Source organism: Pempheris klunzingeri, chromosome 8 (genome assembly GCF_042242105.1).
Source record: "Pempheris klunzingeri isolate RE-2024b chromosome 8, fPemKlu1.hap1, whole genome shotgun sequence".
In the NCBI taxonomy this organism is placed as follows: domain Eukaryota; kingdom Metazoa; phylum Chordata; class Actinopteri; order Acropomatiformes; family Pempheridae; genus Pempheris; species Pempheris klunzingeri.
In genome coordinates, this window is record NC_092019.1 from 8,481,067 (window position 1) to 8,505,282 (window position 24,216).

The 24,216-nt window shown below is 41.7% G+C and overlaps 2 protein-coding genes across 4 annotated transcripts in view; one reads left to right on the plus strand and one right to left on the minus strand.

Moving 5' to 3' along the window:
• Positions 1-15,632, plus strand: part of LOC139204656 (zinc fingers and homeoboxes protein 2-like) — a 28,430-nt gene extending 12,798 nt beyond the window's left edge. Inside the window, exons 2-13 of one of the 3 annotated variants that reach the window (XM_070834604.1) lie at positions 4,830-5,303; positions 5,994-6,713; positions 6,973-7,185; positions 7,895-8,158; positions 8,372-8,587; positions 8,775-8,859; positions 9,155-9,340; positions 10,276-10,682; positions 11,938-12,190; positions 12,309-12,480; positions 12,816-12,932; positions 13,911-15,632. In XM_070834604.1, coding sequence (XP_070690705.1) covers positions 5,205-5,303; positions 5,994-6,713; positions 6,973-7,185; positions 7,895-8,158; positions 8,372-8,587; positions 8,775-8,859; positions 9,155-9,340; positions 10,276-10,682; positions 11,938-12,190; positions 12,309-12,480; positions 12,816-12,930 — 2,730 coding nt within the window. In that variant the 5' untranslated portion in view covers positions 4,830-5,204 and the 3' untranslated portion in view covers positions 12,931-12,932; positions 13,911-15,632. Of the gene's footprint in view, positions 1-4,829; positions 5,304-5,993; positions 6,714-6,972; positions 7,186-7,894; positions 8,159-8,371; positions 8,588-8,774; positions 8,860-9,154; positions 9,341-10,275; positions 10,683-11,937; positions 12,191-12,308; positions 12,481-12,815; positions 12,933-13,910 lie in introns of those variants that run through there. The other 2 variants (XM_070834605.1, XM_070834607.1) reach the window with 2 other exon arrangements.
• Positions 15,633-16,984: 1,352 nt separating this feature from the next.
• On the minus strand, positions 16,985-23,961 carry derl1 (derlin 1). Its single transcript, XM_070834610.1, has 8 exons — positions 23,658-23,961; positions 21,623-21,734; positions 21,461-21,525; positions 20,787-20,813; positions 19,479-19,574; positions 19,202-19,254; positions 18,880-18,990; positions 16,985-17,885 (listed from the first exon to the last, which is right to left on the minus strand). The coding sequence occupies exons 1-8, from the start codon at positions 23,808-23,810 to the stop codon at positions 17,732-17,734; spliced, it is 771 nt and encodes a 256-aa protein (XP_070690711.1). The 5' UTR covers positions 23,811-23,961; the 3' UTR covers positions 16,985-17,731.
• Between the last annotated feature and the right edge of the window lie 255 nt (positions 23,962-24,216).

Consider the following 24,216-nt stretch of genomic DNA (forward strand, 5'->3'; position numbering starts at 1 on the left):
CAGGCAGGCAGGCAGGCAGGCAGGCAGGCAGGCAGGCAGGCAGGCAGGCAGGCAGGCAGGCAGGCAGGCAGGCAGGCAGGCAGGCAGGCAGGCAGGCAGGCAGGCAGGCAGGCAGGCAGGCAGGCAGGCAGGCAGGCAGGCAGGCAGGCAGGCAGGCAGGCAGGCAGGCAGGCAGGCAGGCAGGCAGGCAGGCAGGCAGGCAGGCAGGCAGGCAGGCAGGCAGGCAGGCAGGCAGGCAGGCAGGCAGGCAGGCAGGCAGGCAGGCAGGCAGGCAGGCAGGCAGGCAGGCAGGCAGGCAGGCAGGCAGGCAGGCAGGCAGGCAGGCAGGCAGGCAGGCAGGCAGGCAGGCAGGCAGGCAGGCAGGCAGGCAGGCAGGCAGGCAGGCAGGCAGGCAGGCAGGCAGGCAGGCAGGCAGGCAGGCAGGCAGGCAGGCAGGCAGGCAGGCAGGCAGGCAGGCAGGCAGGCAGGCAGGCAGGCAGGCAGGCAGGCAGGCAGGCAGGCAGGCAGGCAGGCAGGCAGGCAGGGGGTTGCCAAGCTGAGCATTCATACAAGTTTAATGAGCATCCAGACAGTAGGGAGTTTGTGGCTCCAGCACAGAGCTCACTCTGCACACAGAAGCTAACTGGCTGACTAGGTTAGACACACTCAACGAAAAAGGTGGGAGACTGGCAGTTTGACCCAGGGAACGAGAGCATACAATTTGGAGTTGAGTCCATAATTAAATCGGTAGTTTAGCAAAGTCAAGATAATTATGTGCCTGAATCTTTAGCTTGAGCATATTTCTTTCAGCTGCACAGTTAAGATGTTTACAGCCAAACAAACCGCTCACAAAATAAAATTCTTTCCACAAGGACACCAAATGGTGTTTTTTTTTTTAAATCCTTGAGACTGAAGCCTATTAGTTAGGCTATTATAAAGAATGCAAGTTATTTTGATAATTTATTTCAGTGACCGTTTAATAGAGTTGCCATGGTTATTAATCACACACTGTACCAATCATCTTTTCCATGATGGCATTCAGTGTGCCCAAGTAGCCAGCTAAGGCAGCAGGAGAGCGGCTCGTCCCTCCCCCACTGGAAATGATGGAGAACAGAGAGGAAAAGGATTTTGGTGCCAGTACATCCTCAGTGTTCAGCACTCTTTACACAGGCTTTTCTCTGTTTGAGACAGTCAAGTTAAACTTGACTGCAACATCTCAAACTGCAGAGCTGTTTGTGTTTATACTGTGTAAGATAATGTTCCTTTTTCTGAGGCATCCTCTGCTCAAATGCTTTCATGTTGTGAACATTTTTTTCTATAAATGACTCAATAGGCTCTTATTTAATATGCAAACCAGCGCCTGATGTCACTCAGTCACTTGTAGCTGATGTTTGAGGAGCTACTGGCAGCCTTCATGAGCAATGAGTTAACAACACTGGCATTATTAAGCTATATAGCCGTTGAGTTTACAGCGTACTCATATAGATGTTGCATAAATGCAACTGCTCATCCTCTCTCCCTCTGCTTGTGTGGGTTCAACACACCAGTAGGAGGTAAAGCAGTCCAGTTACAGCTTGGTGCTTTCTCCCTTCCGCTCTGTTCACAGTCAGATCCTCATCCGGCCTCAGTCCTCCCATCAGCACATCCAGAGAGTGTTGAGGCTGTGTCAGCAGCGAGGCAGCAGAAGTTCAGCAGGTCGTATGAAGTGGCACTTCAGATGCAGCTGACAGATGCATATGTAGAGTGATCATTGCTGGATTTTGGGCGGTCTTTGAGGGAGAGAGGGAGTGGAAGACTGAGCGTGTACACTGCAGTGTGAATCTGTTAATTTGTGCTCGTAGGCAGTCATGCTTAGTAGGATAACGAGGCTGCTTCTGCTCCTTGAGAAAAAATTTGTACGTGCTGTTCATGACAAGCTCTTATTATTCTGGGAAGTGGAGCCTTTTCTTCTCCTTGCGACTGTTCCTTGACCCTCCACATTGACTTTCAGTGAGTGATGCTGAAAGACGCCATACAAATGCACCACACCACTGTGCATCCTTTAGGAAAGCGATGTTCCAGCCTTTCAAGACACGCAGCTTGTTGGTTGTTTCTGCAAGATTTCTGTTTTCCTGAGGATCTGTCTCCAGAAACAAACAAAAAAAACAGTCCCACATGCAGTCGGGTCATTCCTGTGTGTACAGTCTTTATCAGTGACAAGGGTGTAGCAGCTACTTGACTACAGCTCTACGTCCATGGTTGCCATAGAGACACCATGGTAATGAGTCTGCATCCTAATGATACCTCAGTGGGTTGTTTGAGGAGTTGAGATATCTCGGGACAATTAGTTGATTAACAAATGACCGGTTTAAAAGGTACATTGCCATGTGATTAATGCGGAGATGTTAGAGAAGTATGTGACACTTTGATGTGATTACAAAAGTCAGTCCTGAGCTGACACAAGACCCTAAAGTCTTACCTTTCACATATTTACTCTTGCTCCACCCTTTTGCAGTGCAACTGTACAGGCTTATATAGAATTATACTGCTAAACAGGATCTTTGTTTGAAGTTAAACCTATTCCATCAGTCAGTATTTACCCATGAGCATCACATATTTGTGTAGTGCGGTATACGGGGGATTTTAATGTGGAAGAGTACTTTCCCTCATCCTCTGTGCTGACTTGGTTTTATAGAGCCTCATTATGTCCTGATAGAAGAGTGCCGCTGCTGCATCGACTCATTTGATTTTTACTCATGTGAATATGAGTATGAAGCTTCTGTATGAGGTCTCCAGAATATCAATAGACTTTTTCAGACAGATAAGCGTCTCTCTCTCCTCTCATTATAATATTACCCACAGAAAGTTTCTTCTGCTCACCCTACCTCAGCTTTTCCCAACTGCCTTTTCTTGACAGAGGTGTCATTTCCACAGAACCCAAATAAAGCTGTTCTTGGCTTTTTAAGATATGTATCTGAAGCTGCTCTGTCTCTGCTTTCTCACTTTATTCACACTCCACAGCACGATCTGATTCATGATTAGTCAATATTTTTCAGGTCTTACTGACAGCCGCAGACCTGTCAACTGCATATATTTGCATATCGGCTACATTATTAAAACACTGTTACCAAACTGTGATGATAAATGTTTTTACTCTACATAAATAGACACTAGAGTAGACAAGAGTCCTTCTGTTAATAAAAAAAAAAAAAAAAATCCTTGTCTATGAAGCTATATTGTTTTCATTTTCAGTCAAGGTAAAGCTGCAAAATCCAGCTGCCACCTGAACGCTTGTAGTCTCAGCCAAGGAAAAGTGACAATCTGTAATTATATCAGGTGTGTTAGCAGTGGGCAAAGTTCATGTGGTCCAAGAGATTGTTGCTCATGTTTTTGCCCTGATTGTGCAACCGCTTGTTTTCTATGTATTAGAAAACTGAAATGACTGGTTCATGATGTGCCAATGTTGAACACAGAATCTACTCACTCATCAGTGAATAGTTGAGCCGAATTTATCCAAAGTATATACATGGTTGTTCTATCACAATGTGAGATGGAGAAAATAACGTTGGGGCCATTAATATTAATACTCAAGGTGGCACTCCATGTTGGCAGAAAATCTAATTACAGTATATACGAGAACCATTTAACTAGGACTGAAACTAATTATTGCTTTCATTATCAATTAATCTGGTGATTATATCTGCAATTGATAGATTAATAATTTAGTTTGCAAGAAACATCAGGCAATGTTGGAAAAATGCCAATTAGATGTTTCCAGAGTGCACGTTGATGTATTCAGTGTCTGTACATTTCTTTACAGTTCAAATCCAAAGATCCTAAGAAACATGTAAATATTCACATTTGAGTGATCAAGTGATTTTTTTTTTATAATTAACAAATGACTTCTACAGTTATCTAAGTTGTTTCTAGTGAACTTTATTTTAATGAACTAATCGTTTCAGCTCTACATTGCACAATCAGTTGCTTGTGTATTGACTTAAACACATCCTCATTTGAAACTGTGTTGTATACACTGAGGAAAACAAATACTAGGTACTAGGTATTGATAATATTTACTTACATCTTATACCATTTTGCCAAATGTTGTGGAGTTTTTGACTCCTCCGTGTTAAAACTTCCTACTGCTTGATGATCCAATCAAGGGATGCATGTACTCTCTATTTTTCCACACACTGTTCCTCCCCTCCATCAGCATGAAACAACAAATACTCATTAAGCAGAGCGATACTGTTTCAGACCTCCAGTGTCCAGTCACTTTGATCCTTAGTCCACTGCAATTAGTTTCTAGCTCTTCTTAAGGGTGTTGACTACAAAACATTGTCTTGTCTGTCCAGCACCAGTGTTGTGCTCATCTGGCAGTCGCCCACCTGTGGACTGCTTGTTTCTCAGCCTCCTTTGACCTTTTTCATTTTGAGCAATTTCGCACACCAGCTGACTGTTGACTCTACCTCTTTTGGGTGGTGGCTCGCCGCAGGTCCACACGGGACACTACTGACTTTAAATAACCCAGCAGGTTGCTTTTCTTGACACGCTTAAACCAGCCTGTTTGGTGGCCTTGAAAAGGTTATCTATGGTTTTTCCTTAGCCTTGTTTCATCTTTGTTCATTCTCCCTTGTGTATAATCCAATGTCTCAAATTGCTTTATGTGGAAAAACAAAACATTTTTGTCCCCTCACTGGTTTCACTGATCAAATGCAATTCAGTCATTAATAGCAGAAATAAAGGAAATGAAGAACAAAGGCGAAAATAAGGATTTTCAGACAAAGTAGGGTAAAAAGAAAATGTCTTTCTAATAACTATAATAACTAGTTTTTCTCTATTCTGGCTCTTCTCTTCTTTTTTCCGTCCAGGTAGCATCCTGTCATGCAGTTCTGGGAGGTCGACCAGCACTGGAGCTGACACTGTCAGCGAGCCCAGCCTCTCCTGCCACTAATCTTTACCCAGAGGAAGAATATTCTTCATACTCCTTGGCTGCTTGTTCCCATCCCAGAAACTATTCACTGCTCGCTGTCTTGTCCTATTATAAAACAGAGCCCAGGCTTGTATCTGGGTCCTGCTACAAGCCAGTCCTGCTGGCTATTCTCTGGTACCTTTTTAGATTGTCTGTCTTTCCGCCCACCGCTCTGTGACAGCAGTCCTGCTTCCTGGGCACCTCAGCCTCTTTTATCACCACTGGCTAAGCACAGGCACAGAGTGAGGGCAGCTGTCCAGGATCTACCCTCATCATGTCGAGTCGACGGAAGGCCTCCACTCCCTGTATGATCCGGCCAGAGCACACCATGGTGGAGCTGGACGATGAGGCAGAGGAATCACATGACATGGAGGTAAAGTTTCAATATGTGTGGCAAGAGCACATGTTTTGTCTTTAATAGGCTGAAATAAATAAGTAAGGTTTTATACTTCCTTGTGGGGAAAATGTTATTTCAATTATTCTGTACCAATCCAGTTATGTGCTGTTGGCATTTCTGTTGCAGTTCAGTCTGTTGCAGGCCACATTTCAACCTTTATTATGGCTCAAAAACTGACATCCATTAAAAAAAAAAAAAAGTTTGGTCTCGTTTTGAACCAGACCTTCAGCAAGTTAATTGCATATCTGATATAAGCTATGATTCTCACAGAAATCCCCCTTTCTCTCCTCTTGACTGTAAGAGAGCCAGTGTTAACAGGTGCTGTGTCAAAGTCTCTTCTCCAGTCAAATAGTTTCCTGTTTTACTTAGCAGTGCACTCGGTTAGGTGGAGTTATGGTGGGGTGTAGCAGGGATCCACACTTTACTGAGTACACTTTTTTTTTTTTTTTAATTAATCCTAATCCTTTTCTTGTCTTTGATACATTTTCTTGTTTTCCTGTTTATTTTAGTGGATGTGCTCTGATTTCAGAAGGATTTAATTCATACATCTATCAGATGATGCAAACAAAACTAATATATTGATGTGTGTTGATGTGCACAGGCTTGAAAATGCCAATTTCTCGCTGTCTCCTTTTTTATCTGAAAACTGCCTTCTTCCTCTATCAGACAACAATGGAGAACCATAACGAGGAGGGACCGATGGAGACAGATCTCTCAACAGAGACAGAGCCTTCTGTGGAATTAGACCTGATGGGCAAAGCCTCTGATCCCCCGACAGCTCCAGATAAACCAGCAACTGAGCCACCAGACGTTTCCAAGCCTCAGCGTAGGCAGCAAGGGGGCTATGAGTGTAAATACTGCCCCTTCTCCACACAGAACCTGAACACTTTCAAAGAACACGTTGACGCCAACCACCCTAACGTCATCCTCAACCCCCTGTACCTGTGTGCCGTCTGTAACTTCAATACAAAGAAGTTCGACACCCTGACGGAGCACAACGAGAGGTGTCACCCAGGGGAGAGCAACTTTAAATTCAAACGCATCAAAATGAACAATCAGACAATCTTAGAACAGACGATAGAGGGCTGCAGCAACAATGCAGTCATTTACAACACTTCCAGTGCCATTTCTGGCAAAGGGGACGAACTCGGCACCCTTCCTCTCAGCAAACCTGCCGCAGTCAAGATCGGTAAACCAAAAATAATGTCGTCAGATCACAAACGGACAGATTCTCAGTTGTGCAAACTGACCCCCGATCTGACAAAGAAACAAATCACAGCACTCAATGTGAACGGGACGGTCATCATCCCTGAGTCGACTCTACTCAAAGCAGACGGCCTTTCTCACATCATGCCTTCCCTACAGCGGCCTCTAAACTATACCCAGGTAGGACACAGTTAGGATATGTATGTCCCATTCCTGAACTGTTAAAGGAATAGTTTCACTATTTGGGAAGTGGAAACGCTCAGTCAATGCCTTATTTTAATTCTGTAATTAATTTAAGTCTGTAATATCCTAATCTCCTAGGATAGTAGAATTTATTGTCAGCTGAGGAGGATATGGTGTTACCATTTGGTTGTCTATATTTAATATCCACCATTATATATCCGTCATTCAGTCGCCATTGCTTACTGTATTATTTCAGGTGCCGAAGATCGCAGTGCCCCTCAACACAACCAAATATAACCCTTCACTGGACGACAACCTGACCCTCATCTCGTCCTTCAACAAGTTCCCCTACCCAACACAGGCCGAGCTCTCCTGGCTCACTGCAGCCTCGAAACATCCAGAGGAGCAAATCAAAGTCTGGTTCACCACGCAGAGGCTCAAACAGGGCATTAGCTGGTCTCCTGAGGAGGTAGGAATTATAGCAATAGTAATATTTTAGGGACTCAATTCTCTTCCCTGAAGCGTGGCTTAGTGGGTCTTTTTCAAAACTCAAATACGACATTAGCTGGTTTCCTAAAGACTAAAGATAATGATGTTGATAGAAGCTGTATTTCTGCCACCTTCTGTTTGAAATGTTTTTAATTAACTTGCATTCAGATTCCAAATCCTGAGAGTAATTAGCCTGGGCTGCATATTAAGTTGGCCCACGTTATATCACTCTAAAGCAAATTATAGCTCAAAGCACAAGTACACTAATTGTCTATTGTAATAACCAATAATTATGTTGTGGGCTTTTCTTTGATTACTGATCCATGCTCCTAAATTATGTATAATTTTTGCTTTTCATTTTCTATTACATTAACAAAAAATCATCCAAAAAAACATCAGCAATCTTACAAATCTGTCAGATTACAGAGTACACTTTTATTTTTGGTAATGAATCAAATCATAAAAATTAATTTTGAAAAATTGTACCACATAATTCATTTTGAAATCTCACCAACCTTTTGATTATCTGGTGTAATTGTAAAGAGTTAAGATGTTAAGAAGGTACTCTAATTACTACAGATACTAACAGTGATAATAGTATCATTTAATCTAAAATTTGACAGCCATAAATACACATTAGAGAGGTATTTTAAATTTACAAGTTTAACAAAAACTTTCCTCTATCACAGGTGGAAGAAGCCAGGAAGAAAATGTTCAACGGCACAATCTCCTCTGTGCCTCAGACCTTCACCGTGGTAACTCCTCAGCTCAACTCCCAATCATCCACCAACCTGTCGGTGCCCACCGCAGCCTCCAAAACAATGCAGTCGACAGCCTCCCTCCTGCAGTCCCTCCCCTGTCAGCTCCTGGGACAGACCAGCCTGGTGCTGACTCCCGTAGCAAACGGCTCCACCGTCACTTGTGCACCGCTGGCACTCACCGTGGCTAACCAGGTACAAAACACTGGGCAGAAATGGTGACATGCACAGAAACAGGAGCACAAACAAGTTAGAAAGTCGCACAAAAATGGCAAGAATTGAGTAAATTGTGAAAAATAAATCAATTGTTAACAAATACAATAATATAGATGTCGGTGCGACTAGCTTGATTTCACCTGACAGATGTATGACTTGAGGTATTCAGTCTTTCCGCCGTGTTCACCACAGGTGGCGCAGTCGCTCAAACGACCCCTGGCCACTCCTGTGATCGCCACAGAGAGTAAACGACCCTCCATCATTCAAACCATCTCAGCGCCCATGGCCACAAACAAGCTGGCATCATCCAAAGTGCTGAGTTTCACAGTTGACCCCAATAAAACAGCTGAGCAGCTGTCAGTACTGAGGTCCAGCTACACACAGTGTCCTTTTCCTGAGGAAGATGAGGTAAGAATAAGTGAGTGAAATGACATTTCTTTTGTGGAATGCCTTTATATGGTCAAAATAAATACATTTCTGACCATTAAGATTTTTGTAGTTGATTTTACGTGTTTAATTTTGTTTTAGCTTTTATTGTTTTTAACACACCGCTGTAATAAACACCCTCACTTCATTGCCTCTTGTCATGCTATAGATCTACAGGCTGATAGAGACCACTGGGCTGTCCAGAGGAGAGATAAAGAAGTGGTTCAGTGAACAGAGGCTCCTTAATCTCAAAGGTATGTGGTGTGATCAGCGGCACACATCTAAAATGATAAAACACTGTGATTCATCACACATCTTTCTGTAGGTTTTAAACATGCTAGTTTTGGTTCTCACTTGTGGGTTTTAATTTCTGAACAACACTAAAAAACATATAAGATACTGAGAAAGCAAATTGTGCTTAATCATACTACTAATCAGTTAATATTGATTTTTAAGCACTGCTTTTGCTGTGTAATTTAGTAATATTGATTACCTTTCACTAGCATATTTTGGTCCTTAAGTCTCTCTTTGTCTCTGTCTCTGTTGAAGGCGTTCCTCCTCCTCCGGTGCTGGTGAAAGCAGAGGTGACACCAGCGCCCAAAGATGGTCCTGTAAAGAAAGCGGTCCCCAGCCAGTTTCCCCTGCTGGAGAGGGTGAAGGGGAAGTCATCGGAGCAGCTGAAGGCGCTGGAGGAGAGTTTCCAGAGAAGCGGCTCTCCAACAGACGCAGATCTAGGTAAAACCTTTTATCAGCCACTTTGGTGTTGGCTTCTTCTTTTTTTTTTTTTTTTGGGTTGTTTTATGTAGCACTGGCAAAAAAAAAAAGAGGGAAGTGGGGGAAATGTCGCCCTTTATTCAAAAATGTGCTTTCCATATTGTTACGCCTTAGAATAGATGAAGATATATTTTAAGGAGAGTCATCCAGAGAGCGCGACACAGTATTCAGATCAGTATTAAATCATGCTTGTATTTACAATCTGTGGGTTTTACTTGTTAGAATGACTTCAATATTTGAATCTACAGTGGAAGACACTTCCTTAAGAGATTATCCTTTTCAGTAACAGAATAGCTAAATGTGGCAAAAAAACACTGCTGCTGCTGGTCTCAGCCGTAGTCTTAAATTTGGATGCTTGAAGTGAGCACAATATATATTTATACATATTTGTCCACAGTAAGACAAGACAGCCCTCCCGCAGGTTGGTGGCTAATGGAGCATGAAATCGGCCTGCCAGCCAAACCTGTTATCTATTTTTAGGTTTGGTTTGCATTGTGAAGCTCCTGATGAAAGATATTGCAGAACTTTTAAACAAGTAGAAGTTTGAGAAATGGGGTGACAATCAGCTGGTGGAATTAGGAGTGGGTTGTGCTCTTGTCAATTTCAATAGTCTAAGTCTGTAACTCAGCTGTTGAAATTACTTAAAGAAGTCCAGTAGTGTTTTCTTCTATTTATACTAGTTCACAGCAGGTGACTTAATTGTCTTTCACCCTAAAGGAGGTGCAGGTCCATCTCTGGTGGGTGCCTGCATGACAGGAATAGCAGAAGTGTTTTTAATGAGCCCATTTTAAGTTCCCTGGAGAGAAACTGAATTCCCAAGTTAAAGAAAAAAAAAAAAGCCTTCCACTTTAAGGTAGCGCAGCTCTTTTGATCCACTGAACTCCGTTCTGCTGCAGACCAGCTGGCCCAGGAGACCAGGCTGTCCAAGACGGAGGTGGACTGCTGGTTCTCAGAGCGCAGGGCGCTGAGGGACAACATGGAGAAGGCTTTGCTCACCATGGCATCAAAGAACGCGGAGGACAGAGCAGACCGGCCGGGGGCGCTCCTGAATGGGGCTTCTCATCGGGACCAGGACGGGACACACCTACACTCCTCTCCTCATCCACCTGTCCTCTCCTCTTCCTCCTCCTCGTCCTCCCCTCCTGTGCTCGCACCCTCCTCCCCTCACCCGCCGACCCTCTCCTCCTCAGCATCACCTCCCATCCTCACTTCATCCTCCTCCTCCTCTCCCCATCCTCCCGTCCTGTCGGCCTCCACCAGTCCGGCTCCCATCACCAGCCGCTCCCTCTGCCTCCTCAGAGAAGTAAGAGAAGCTGACGAAAACATGTCAACATCAACACTGATTAGATAAGAACGTATTAAAATACGTCACAAGGTAGAACATGCAAGCTGTAGAAAGATGAATCCTCTTCTAATTGCCAATGGGCAGCTAAAGGTATTAAGACAGTAATTAGTTGTGTCTTTTAAAGAAATTATTTGATGAGATGTCACCTTTTTTAATACAATCTGAAGTGAGAAACTGATTCATCTTGAGAAGGTATCATGGTGGTACTTGTGGGAAAAGCTGTGTGATTGACACTACATGATGAGATTTGCTGATAGTTGGATATTAGAGTTGAGATAAGACAGCAGGTGACTACAGGGTCACATCTGACAAACTAAAGAGAAATCACTGGAGTAGTGTTGTGTCTAGAACATCGCAGCATCCCATAGGATTATGAGGCCTATAAATGGAACATATATCCATGAGGTATTTCTTGTTTTATGCTCTGTAACACGTTGCACAGGCTGTCAGTTAATGATGACCCATATATTTTAACTACTGCCGGCTGATTTCTAAACTGTCCATCAGCCATATACTAAACAACAGCTAATGTCTTTATCTTACCATCAAAGCCCACATAGCATGTCAGGGTAAATGTGTAATTCTCAGTTGAGTTGTTAAAAACTCTCCTGCGAGCTGGATTTGCGAGTTTTTACAGCGTGTGAATTCTCCAAGAATTGACACATTGCAGCAAAACATATGAAGTACTCATAATTCAGAAAAATGCTCATGTGAGTGTTACACTAATATATATTTTGATTTTGTTGTGATTGTTTTCTAGGCTGTATTAATGTGTAAGTAGAAGTTGGCTGTTGTAGTTGGTCAAGATGGAGCTAATTTTAATAGTACTAGTTAAAACTAGTTTTATATTGTTTATCTTATATTGTTACATCTTATTTCATAAACTCATCGTATGTTTAGTATGTAAAATCTTAATCTGTAATGTAACTAATAGATAAAGCATTCAAATAAACATAGCAGTAAAAAGTACAATATTAGTAGAACTATGAAGTACAATCAAATGCAAATACTCGAACCTTAAATGTGCCCGGGGGGGGGCTCTGGTAAAGAGTTATGTACCATTTATGGAAAAGAAAGGCACCAACTATCTTTTACCCTCCCCAGTTGCTGATCTTTGGATTTAGAGCTATTTAGGTACAATAAAGCATTTTGGTTTTTCTATGCAACACTCAACATGTTTTTATGTTGTAAAATGTTTTGTGTTTGGTCGCAGATGTTCTGTCGGACTCAGTGGCCGTCTCCTGAGGAGTACAGCCAGCTGGAGGCCCAAACAAGCCTGGGACGCACAGACATAGTCCGCTGGTTCAAGGACCACCGCTCGGCACTGAAGAACGGTGAAACGCTGGATTGGATGGAAGGTTTCCAAAGCCAAAACCTTGTAGAGCAGCAGAAAGCAGGCCAGGAACAGAACGGCCAGAGTTTGGAGAAAAGGCCGAGCGTTTCCTTGGACGTCAAGAATGTGAAAGGTGAGTTTTGGTGGAGAAAATGGAGCGCAGTTAATTTCCTTTTAATGTGATTTTGCAAAGTATTTTTCACCCTTGTTTGACTGTCATTTCTCCGTTGTGTGCATTTTTATTTCTATAGCCATCGGTGCTATGGAGGAGGCTGCTGAGAACACAGCTGTGGCTACGGAGCACTCCAAGCTGTCCGACCAAGAAAGAGTCCAGTGGTTGACTGACAGGTTGGCCCACAGTGTGACGGACCTGAGCCGGACCAGACCTGACCAGACCGACACGAGCACTGCTGACAAAGGGAGGTGGGTGGAAACAAGGAAGCAAATCTCACATCCTATATTTATTGTCTGGTGTGAGATTCATGTTATGAAGCCAAAAAAAGACTAGCTCATGGCCAATATTAGATTTTTTTTAAAGAATGTGTGAAGAGTTATTTTAAGATATTTTTTGTGAAAATGGTCTAAAAATACAGCACAATATAGACATCCAAGATATATAGAGGCTGAATTACTCCATTATTTCTTGCATTATCCAGATTTTTAATGCATTGTCTATGGCATTTTTCACATCTTCCTTGTTGTTTTGTGTCCTAGAGGTGTCTGTTTGTGTTTAAACTTTATGTCTGTTTCCTTGTCAGGTGGGTGAAAGTGACTGTGGCAGTGGGGGAGGAGAGTGAGGGAGTGGAAAGACAGAGGCTGGCGACCGACACTGACGTTAAGACTTTGGAGCAACCTGGGAGGGTCACTGGTTGATGGTAGGTTGAACTAATGAAATATCCCGTTGAAGAAAGCTGATTTTGTATGTGAATTGCTGAGAAAACCTAGAAGAGCATGAGACATGTTCTGCTTTGACAAAGGACACTGATGAATCCAGTCTGAAGCTGGAATTCATCAGTTTTTGTTGCTAAAGATGACAAACCACTCCATTGAGCCAGAATGAGCTGCAGAGTTGAGGGACAGTTCCCTTTGGGTTCATTTCCTTAAACACTGCCTCTCACGTCACACAGTCATTGATCTTCATTGATTGTTAATATAAAATTATTGATTTAGTGCCGTTTTAACATCTGTAATAAAGTACCGTACCAATCACAAAATGTTTAACTGTAGGTGACAAGGAGGACTGGGCTGCTGCTGTCCTGTAGGCTGTGGTGTTAATGCATGCTGGGATATGTTCCGGCCCTCTGTGTCCCTTTTCAGGGAATAATTGGCTGGATGGAGGTTGCAGATGGATTTTTGAAGCTTAACTGTGTGCCTTGGCTTGAATAAATAGATAAATAAATGGTGAACTGTTCCTTTAAGATGCCACAGCTGCAGCCACAGCTACCCAGGAAGTTATTAGGGTGTAATTACCTCTGATTGGTCCATCACAAAGACGGTGCACTGGGGTGGCAGGATGGTATTTGGACCACACCATCATCATCACCATTAGCATCGAAGATGTGCGCGCGCACACACACACACACACACACACACACACACACACACACACGCGGTGATGTAAGTGGTATTACACTTTTCTTTATTTTATCATTTGCTTTTTGTAGCCTATAATTTTTATTGTTTTAACTTGATGTGCATAACACCGTCTTTATGAGTATTTTAAATTATAATGTGGAAATAGTTTTAATAAAACAATGAAATGTGAAAACAGTGATTTATAAAATATATAACGAGGAATCAGGCAGCGAGCCCATGTGTTAATTTGAGTCGGTTTCTCTCCGATTCTGTTCCAGGTCAAATAAATCATCGACTGCTGAGTCACCGACCATCATGCGGTGACTCCAGATGACCAAAATGTGGAACCAGTGATGTAACGGTCTGCCTGTGATGTCATCACAAAGCGCCGGGGACTTTGGGGATCCACAGTTAAAGCACTGATGTGTGGTGCAGACGCTGACATTAAGAGGAGTGCCAAAGCTGGACTTGATGCATTGTTCTTACTACTACTACACTTTTTTTTTTTTTTTTTTAAAGAAGCACCCTTGTAAATATTTTTCTGTATAACAAAAAAAACTTTGTACAGTTTTACTGGGAGGGCAAGTTTTGTTACATTTATAAAAAAAAAAAAAAAAAAAGGTCTGACTGGTGCCCCAAAACCTGGAATGTTTTCTTGTTGTTGTTTTAAGATCAAAGTGTATGATAGTCTGTTATTTGCTGAAAATCAGTCCTATTTTTTTGAAAACTATACTTGCGCACTACTCGTTATGAGTAGCCTTTGATGGCACTTGCATACAGTATGTCCTCTTGGTAGTCATAGATATTTACATGCTAGACCGTTCATCTCAGACTGTCAGGAAACGGTAACTTCTCCTTTTCTCCTGCAGCGTCACCTTGACTCGCCTGTGTAGAATTACACTGGTGAGGGTGGAAATCAGTCAAAAGTACGAAACGGGCAGTTTGAGGAAGTGACTGTGTTTTGGACAGTCTGAACACAGCCAGCCTCACTGCTGAGATGCCAGAGGATGAACACAAACAGCCACATGGGCAGACCAAGACGAACCACATTAGCGCAACTGAATGAATGATCGCACTGTACATCCCAACTTTCAGTATCTTTTCTAATCAGCTGGTTCTTGCATCAGTACCGGAGGCATGTTTAAGAGGCTTAAACGGTACAGAATGTTCCTTTTCCTGATATAGAAGTGATTAATCACATAGAGAAGAGAGTGGAGTGTCTGTTTGATCGCACCGTGCTGCCTTTTCAGTTCTCTTATCTGACGTTTGCTGTCTGCCGCAGTGCTGGGTACAGTACAGGCTGGTGATGATGATTTCAGCTTATCACTGTTTTAAAAACTTGAAAAAAACTGAACTTGCCAAGATCATTTTGGTGAAAGTGTTTCACGCATGGTAAAATAACTGACGCTCCTTTATTTGAGCCATTTCAGATATCCATTTTGCTGAGCTGTGATCTGTGAACGCACCTCTTTTGTCTTCTCTCCTGGCTTTCTAAAGGTCCTTCTGATCAAAGCTGGGTTGGGTTTAGTTGCTTTCTGTACCGTCAGTTCAAAACATCTGAAACGCAGGTTCATGAAGCTCCAAGAGATATCAAACATATTCTGATTTTTTTTTAGAAAAAACGCATTTGGAATATCACGACAAAGTCGGAGCCAAAGCCGTCATGAACTGCTTGCATGTGCTTCAACGGTTCTCATTTTTAACGACTCATTTTCAAAAATGATTTAAAGGGATATCTGTGATTTCAGAGTGAAACTGCTAGTGCTTGCAATATCTGTGCAAGCCAAAAGAGTTAAGTTGATATGTCATTTAAAACTGGTGTGAACAGCAGGTGTATGACTGTTTGCTGGCTGAATGTCTGTTGCTGCTGCTGCTGCTTTAGTTTCACGTTCAGACAAGTATCTGGGATACTGTACATGTGGTTGGCTTGTATGGAAAACCGCTTGCATTTTCATTTTCTACTTTTAAGTCTGCTGTAACTCAATAAATACACAACCAACTGTAAACTGCAAACTGTCTCAATTTTAAGTGTAAAAAAGTTTGTGCAAAACCCAGTGCAGTCAGAAAGCAGGTGAAGAGTTGAGTGTAAAATCAATGTGAAAAATTGCCTCTTGTTGACTGGACATTGGCTTGTCAGGGCAACTTTTTACAACTTTATATCTGGATTTGATTCAACTTGATATGGGATTTTTTTTTTTTAAGTCTTAATGCATTGTAATGATTCATTTGTCTGAGCCCACTTTTAATTAACCCTTGTATGGTGTTCAGGTCTGTGGGACCTGTTTTTCATTTTTTTTATCAAGAGCAAAACGATACGATTAATTATTTTTTCAAACTCAGACTTCTCAATATGAGCCAAGGCCAATGAGTCTGAGTTGAAAAAATGATAATTTTGAAAAAATTATTAATCGTATCATTTTTCTTTTGATAAAGAGGATGAAAGCGGGTCCACAAATCCGAGCACCATACAAGGGTTAAGAAGTTCCATGGGTGGTAGCTCACCTGGTAGTGTGTTCAGTTCATAGCACAGCAACCCAGGTTTAACTCCACCCAAGGCAGAATGGCAAAAAGATAATTGAAGTAATGAACAGTTCCTACCAGGATCTGATTTTGACCAGACCACTATGCATGTTTGTACATGTCATTTCACACCTTTTTAGTCTTTTGCTATTTCATTAAGTGGCAACTCCTTAGCTGTCAATGAAACAACATATAACAAACCTTCCTGCCATCCACCCACTAACTACTGTACGTAAACTACTGTAGATTGTATATACAACATTAACTTCACAGAAGACGTCCACAGTAGTTTCATAGTTTCTAAGCTGGATTTGATGGCAGCCACATTAAGGACACTGATAATTTAGGCCTGAGCTACACAGCTTCCAATAGAGCACAAACAGAGAATTGGAGCACATTAGCATCATAAAACCCTATGAACTGCCAATAAAGTCATTAGTTGATAAATTGATTTGATTGATTGAACTAACAGGAAGGAACAGGAAGCACCTACTTTGATAAATTATTGTTTAAGTATTTTCTCAAGCACAAATGAAAAGCTTTCCCTAGTTCAGACTTCTTAACTGAGGAATTGCAGCTCTAGTTTTGTCTCATGCTAACGTGAATATCTTTTAGACCAAAATAAAAATCTTTCACTATTTTCCAACATTTATAAAACAGGTGGTGAATCATATCAATTCAATCAAGATCAATTAATAATGAGAATAAAATAGCCCTGAGTGCAGCCAGCCACACTGGCACGTACTCCTGACTTGAGAGAATAAAAAGGTTTTATCCCAGTGTTGCATTCAGGAAGAGTGGATAAAATGGGAATTACACTCAGACTCGCTCATCATTTCAATAAACAATTGTTATATTTACAAAAAAAAAGGGCAAAATCAAATCTTCCTCATTTTGGTTAAGATCAGATCTTAAGACAAAGGAAGATCAGGTCTGTGCCACAGAGGATTAAAAAACAGTTTACACCCATGTATATTCAGACCTGGAAACAGTGCTCTCTAAATAGCTTTGCCCATGTTCTGCTGAGGGATGGCTGAGAGCACACTCCCAGTGCGTTGGTAATTACAATGTAATCTGATATGGCATCACAGAGAGAGAAAGGGGGGGGGGGACAGGAACACAAGAATCCAAATCAACAGCATGCTGGTGTGCAGCTGCAACATCTCTTGTCTCGACAGTCCGATGGAAGGGTGTTGGGAAAAGGCAGAGAAAAAAGAAGAGGACAAAAAGGAAGAAGAAAAGAGGAGGGGGGGGTCAAAAACCATCATGTAAAAAAAAAACTATTATATTTTCTTCTCTCTGCCTCACATGGACACATCTGCAGTAGTAGCAACAGAAGAGCTGGCTTTACTTGGTGAATGGAGCCTGTAGCCAGAGTCTCAGTCCTGCTGTGCGCTGCTGTCTCAGTTAAAATGCGCGCTTCATCAAATTTCTTCCTGTTGTATCATTTAAAACTAAACATGAATTTCAAATCAATTTGAAGTCTGAATGTGAAAAAGCGAGCATTTTAACCTGTACAGCCATTTGTTAATGGGAACAAAGGGGGGGGGGGCGTAGAGCTCCCTCCTCTTGTCTCCGCTCATTCATCGCCCAGACGGAAGCCTTGGCCCCAGTTGTAACGTCCTCCTCCTCCTCCTCCACCTCCTCCTCCAGCCTGTGGCTGGGCAGCTGGTCTGCTAGGAGGGACTCCAAAGCCTGACACACCCCCCCTCCGGTTGGGGAAGAACCGATACCTGGAGAGAGATGTGCAAAGGGGAGGTGTTAGAATATAATCTTCAAAGCAGATGTCATTAAAACAAATTTAACACTACTTTGCAAGTAGGTGATCAAGCAACAATTCCTATTTTGTGAGTTTATTTGTGATGTTTACTTAACAGAAAAGTGTGTAGTTTTGATCCTGAGATCTGGCAAAATGGCAAAGCAGCTACCCATAGTTTTATTACAAATGAGTCCTAAAAACGGTCAAATTGGTAAAACACCACAAACAGTCATACAGATATTTTGTGGGTGACCTTCTGAGAAACTATCTCCCTCTTGGTGTATCTGTCTGCAGTCTGATTTTCATGCATTGCCTGGTGTTTTGTTTGCTGCTATCTGTCTTACTTGAGTCTCTTGTCATGTGTGACTGTAAATGCATGACTAAACTAGCTTCCCCTCATGGGATTAAGTTTTACTCAAATATCTAAAAAACGGTTTAGAAGTGAAACCAAGAGTGAGCGTTTATACAGAGTTTGGGTCTTAACTTTCATTTTTGTTTTTCTCTTCCAAACTAGTGGTTTGAGGAAACATGGACAAGCTCCAGATATAAAAATATACAAACCCTTAACAATAACTTTTCTGCCCGCCCCGTGCACTGCATGTTCAAGCAAGCAGCTTTAGCTGAACAGTAGCCACAAGTGAAAATAATGTCATAATGATGAAAGCTAGAGCAGTGCTTGGTTTTTCACTAGAGCAATTGGTAAAGGCTCAGTAACACATCAAACATCTATGTTACATCTCATATCTATACCAGTAGCCACAGCAGCCTTACTAGGTTAAAAGATTAGAAATAAATTCTTTATGAATTCAACTTTTAATTTTTTCATTCAAAAGTTACATACTCTCACTTTAAAGTTGGATGAAGTTGGACTTGATATCCATACATCTCAGCTATTGTGTTGGTGAGCAAATGGTTCTAACTAAAAGGAATAGAGGTCCAAACTCCACAATAAAGGTTGAAAAACTTACAAGAACTCTGGTGTGGAGAGGAAGGAACGTCCTCCCAGGTCCACAGGGTATTTGAACATGAGGAAGAAGTAGAGGTGGCCCACCAGGTTCCCTGTCAGTTCATCCACAAACCTGCACAATAACAGCAGAGAAAAAATTTAATCAAACTTCAGGGAAAAAACACTTTCAGTTTAAACCCCTGAACGTGCTCTATAAGGCAGTTATTCCCAGAGACCAGTCCTTGTTCATTTAAAGACAATGAACTGACATGTATACTGTATTGTGTTAGAAAATCAACGACTAACTGCGTCTTTGACTCAGCTAATTACAAATAGTTACTTACGAGCCTCCAATGATGAAGTTGAAGGCCAGGATGACCCAAGGGAGATAATGTGCCTGTGACACAGAAAATATGAAGATGTGTGTTTGAATTATCTTCATATTCAGGTGTTATGATGTAATGTGGATTAATGATCACATGATGACAGCCTGCACCATAACAACCATGCCAATTCACGTGTTCTATTGTTACTGTGAAATATGAAATACCTTTAATAAGACTAGATAACATTGTAGAATTTGTGATGTTAAAAGATGTTGGTGGTAAAACACGGAGGTACCTTGAATCGTGTTCCGAACCAGAAGGATACAATCATGTCTTTGTTGAACTGAGCCCAGACGTAGAGCACTGACATGATCAGTGGGATCATCAGCAGCTGGTAACAACAACATAAACAACAACATATGAGTCTGAAGACAGACGTGTGAAAAGTTTTCCTAATTATTTTTCAAAGCTGGGGATTTATTCACATTGTGGTCCCATCAGTGTTTCATAGAGAATGGCTCCACAGAGCAGGGCTTAATGTGAAAAGCCCAACAAACGGAACCAGGATTAAGCTGTTTCATAAAACCTGCTCAGGGCTAATGTGACCGGATGAAGTCGAGTCCAAGAACTGGTATTTCTGACACGCAACTAATAAAAACTCTCTTTGTATTGTAAGTGCTGATGATTAATGAACACGATGCGGCTGAACTGACATGTCAGGTCAGATGATAAAAGGCGGGTTTCTGGTTGTCAGTTCATTTTGTGACATTTAAAAGATAAAACAAGCTGTGAAAATGGTACTTAATAAGCCATGGGTCAAAGATATTGAGTGGCTTTAATTACAGTGCATTTATAAGCACAAATAGTGACTGGATGAATGTGGAAATACTTAAGTAAGCAAAGTGCAATGGCAGAATATGTCAAATGTGTAAAATTTGGCATGCGCTGCAAACTGATACACATTTGCAGTGCAGCTGTATGAGGGAACTTTCAGGGAGGAACTTTAAAAAAAAAAACACTTAGTTGAGCAGACTGATTCGTTAGGCCTGAGGTGAAGAATAGTTCAACATTTTGTGAAAAACGTATTTGCTTTCTGGCAGAGAGCAACATTAGCTATACTACTCGTGTCTGTAACGTACAGTCGTGAATATGACTCAACCTCCAGCATGCCTAAGTTAGCTTAGCAATGACTAGAAACAGGGAAAAAAGTACCCTAGCTCTGTCCACAGATAACAAAATCTGCTTACCAGCCTCTCTAAAGCTCACTAGTTAACATGTTGTGTTTCATGTTGTGTCTATTTCTTTCCAGGACCAGTTGCCAGGCAACTAGGAGTTACTGGTCCAGTACATAACCTCCTGTAAAACGATTTAGAGGTGCTGGTGGTAGCTTAATTTTTTCTTCCTCGCCAAGCTTAAACTCTCAGAAAGAAAGTGAATGAGCCAATTCCACAAAATGTTAAACTTTTCATTTAAGTAAACCTAGTGCAAGTCATTTTGTCATCATGAAACACTCCTAAGACCTCAAGTGACAGCATTGCAATTTGTCATAAATTCATGCTGTGGTATAAATCCAGAAAAAGAGGATCCAGAGGGAGATTCTCACCCTCATGTTCATCAGCAGCCCCGTTATCTACAGCTAGAGTCAAGGACAACATCCTGGTGGCTCAATACAATCACAGCTGGAGCTTCAAGATTAGAGCAGCAGGTGAAATTTCCAGTTCAAATCCACACACTATCACCCGACACTTCTGCCTCTTCTCCTTGAGCAAGAGATCTGCCACTTTTTCTTTTTTTTTGCCAACTCATTTCAACAATTTGTCTGTGGTTTATAGCAGGTTTAAGGAGAGCAGGGTTTTGCCCAAATTTGTCTTAAAAACAAGAAATATCTGTGAAACGCCAGACAAGCTGACAATCAGAGCTGAACTCCTGACAAAACATTGTCGAGATGTGGGCCGGGCTGTGCTGCTGGTGCTGCATGTGACCTAGATTAGGTTTCTCTGCTCTGCAGGGATAGACTGACACTGGGCCACTGGCACAGAGCCACTGACATGGCACAGTGCTGCAGAGAGAGAGAGAGAGAGAGAGAGGGAGATAGGGAGGGGGGGTTACAGAAAAGACGGATGAAAGACTAATGCGGAGGGGCAAAGAAAGCAGCAGAAAGCTTCAATGGTGAATCAATGGTGGGGTGGAAAACAGGCTAAAAGGGATGTGACCTTAGATGTTGAGATTTACTGTAGGTAAATAGCTGGCAATTTTGTGATGCCAGTCAAAGGATACAACAATGCAGATCCAGTTGAAGAAGAGCATGAAGATATAGTCTGCAGGTCTGCCATCAAACGCCCCTGGAAGACAATGAGGAGAAAAAGATTAGCGTGACAAAAAGAGCATTAAGTATATGTGACTGCATGTGTGTGAGCCACAGAGGCCCAGCAGTCTCACCTGTCTCTAGCCGAGTGGAGTATTGGTAGAGGAAATACAGGTTGACCAGGTACAGAAACCCAGTATTAGGGGTTATAGGGAAATACAAGGTGGCCGTCACCGGTCTCCAGAGCTGTAATAAAGGGATGACACATTAGTATAATAGAAATGTAATAAGACAACAACAACATAGCCGTGTTTGTTTGCAGATCCTGGCTTTCAACCCACATTAAGTCTCACATGGATTGAAAATGATAACTTCTAAGCACTGAAAACGTGGCACCAGACAGCCGGTGTTCCTCTGCAGTGTCTGTTCCCTTACAGTTCAATTTGAAGGTCTTGTTTGATGGCAACAGACGGCAGATAAATACGGCATTTAAGAGGTGACTTGTGGGGCGATGAGCATTTTATTGTGTTAAATTACTATTAATCAAGGGGAAAATGACCGGATGAAATTACAGCGTACAGTACTGAAGAGGAACATATTGTAGCAGTGCCTTGGTTAGAACTAGATAGGCTGCAACGCCCTTATTTGACCTGTCAGTTTTATTTTAGTTTAATGAAATAAGAGCAGTTATCAAGCTGATTAGCTTTAACTAATCACTCTAAAGAAAATTAAACTGCAACAATTTTCAACTAATCTTTTCAGCTGTTAAATCAAGCAAAAAAACCCGTGTGATAGGGATTCACTACGTTTTTGAGTTTTTAAGTAAAATAATCGATAGTTGCTCTAATCAAGCATTCAGTTAATAATTTAATGCTATTTCCACAATAGATGGATGTCTTCAGCATTTGAAACTGGAATAAACTTACATATATTTGGTTTAAAAAAAAAAAATTGACGTCTGCGTCCACGTGCTTTTTAAACAGAACAGGCGTCGTCTTTACCATCAGAGACGTGTCATTTAGTAATAATGAAATTAGTCATGGTTTTCATCATTATCTTCCCTTTAGGTTAACGGACTACGTGCCACAAGGTTGAAATTGTATTCCTCATTTGGTTGCTAAACAAAACAAGTCAAAGTAAAAGTAAAAATAATATCTAAAAGTTATTCAGCTGCAGCGATGCCTGTGTTTCTCTGAGATTTCAGTAACTTTTTCATACACCACTGAGCTCTCTGGCAGGTTAAACGGTGCAGGTCTTACTCTACAGGGGTGAAGGTGCTCAAATAACCTGACGTGGAAGAAATGCCACAGCATAAAAATAGTCCTTAGTGAAAGTATAGAAGTATTAACAAAAAATGTACTTAAGGGGAAAAGTAATTGCATATATTACTGGGTTATTGTTATTGAGCCACCTCCGTGGCTACAGAAGGTGGAGCTCATTTTAACTACTTCATATAATGTTGGCCAGTTTAATCAATAACATTTCGTCATATGTTGTACACTGACAGAATACATTTAGGTTATAATAAACCCGTATTCATCAAAGTAACAAGTATCTAAAGATGTAAAATACATCTTAATTAAGTCAAACATCCAAAGTACCAAGTGCAGTACTTTGTTAAGTGTAGTGACATGTCTTTCGGGATACATATTCACATCCTGGTCGCTAGCATGGCATAAAATCACTGCTCCCCTGAAAGTGAAACTTATTTCTGGGGTGTGGGGAGTGACATTCAGTAAAGAAGCTGGCTGAAGGGCTCATTTCGATGTGGGAAGGTCGCTTTACACTCGCTCCAAAACACTTTCTCCGCCTTGTGGCAAGTACGACAACAGCACCTGAAAACAGACTAGCTGCTTTTATTTCACCACATAGCTAAAAGACAACATTTCGGCAGCGTACGCAGCTCTGGTAGTTGACATATTTCCGTTTCACTCGTGTTAGGCTATATATACACCTTATTTCGGTGTTGGCTAAATTAAGTAGCATTTTGACAGCATCCGGAAGTCGTAACCTTCTACGTCTCGCTTTCTGATTGGCTGTCACACAGCTAAGGCCTGCTCAGTTAGCCTTGTTAGCTTCCTGCTAACTAAAAACCATCCAAAAGAAAGCAACCACAGTGTTTAACAGCCACTCCGACAAACACAGGTGAACAGAGTGAATAAAACTTACATGAAATTTGTTAAAGACCAGCTCCGAATTCAGCAAGAGGTTCCTGAAGTCCACCAACCCCAGTTTCCCGATGAAGGGGACAGCGACCGAGGCAGCAAACCAGGTCCGGGTGATGAGAGGGATGCTTCTGAACCAGTCCCCGATATCTGACATCTTTCCATGCGATTACTACCGAGTTAAATCCCTGAAACAAGACCTCCTCTTTAAAATTTACCTAGTATACCCCCAAGTGTGCGACCCCACGCTGGCTATATCTGCTACCCCACAGCTAAGTTTACATGACGTGGCTAATCACCAGGAGCTAGCTTAACTTACGGACAGCAGAGCTCACACATCCGGTACAGCTTTTCAAAATAAAAATGTCGCTAATGGTGAGAATGATGAAAAAACGACAAAAGTTTTGTCATTGTGTGTGTGTCTATGTATGCGTTGACAAACAATTAAAAAAAAAGTATTATATTGCTAATAAACACAGTATAAATTGAAGACTAAAATTCCATTTATGAGGAAGATGAGAAAAATCACAAATATTACGTAGGATTGTAAATATCATTACTCA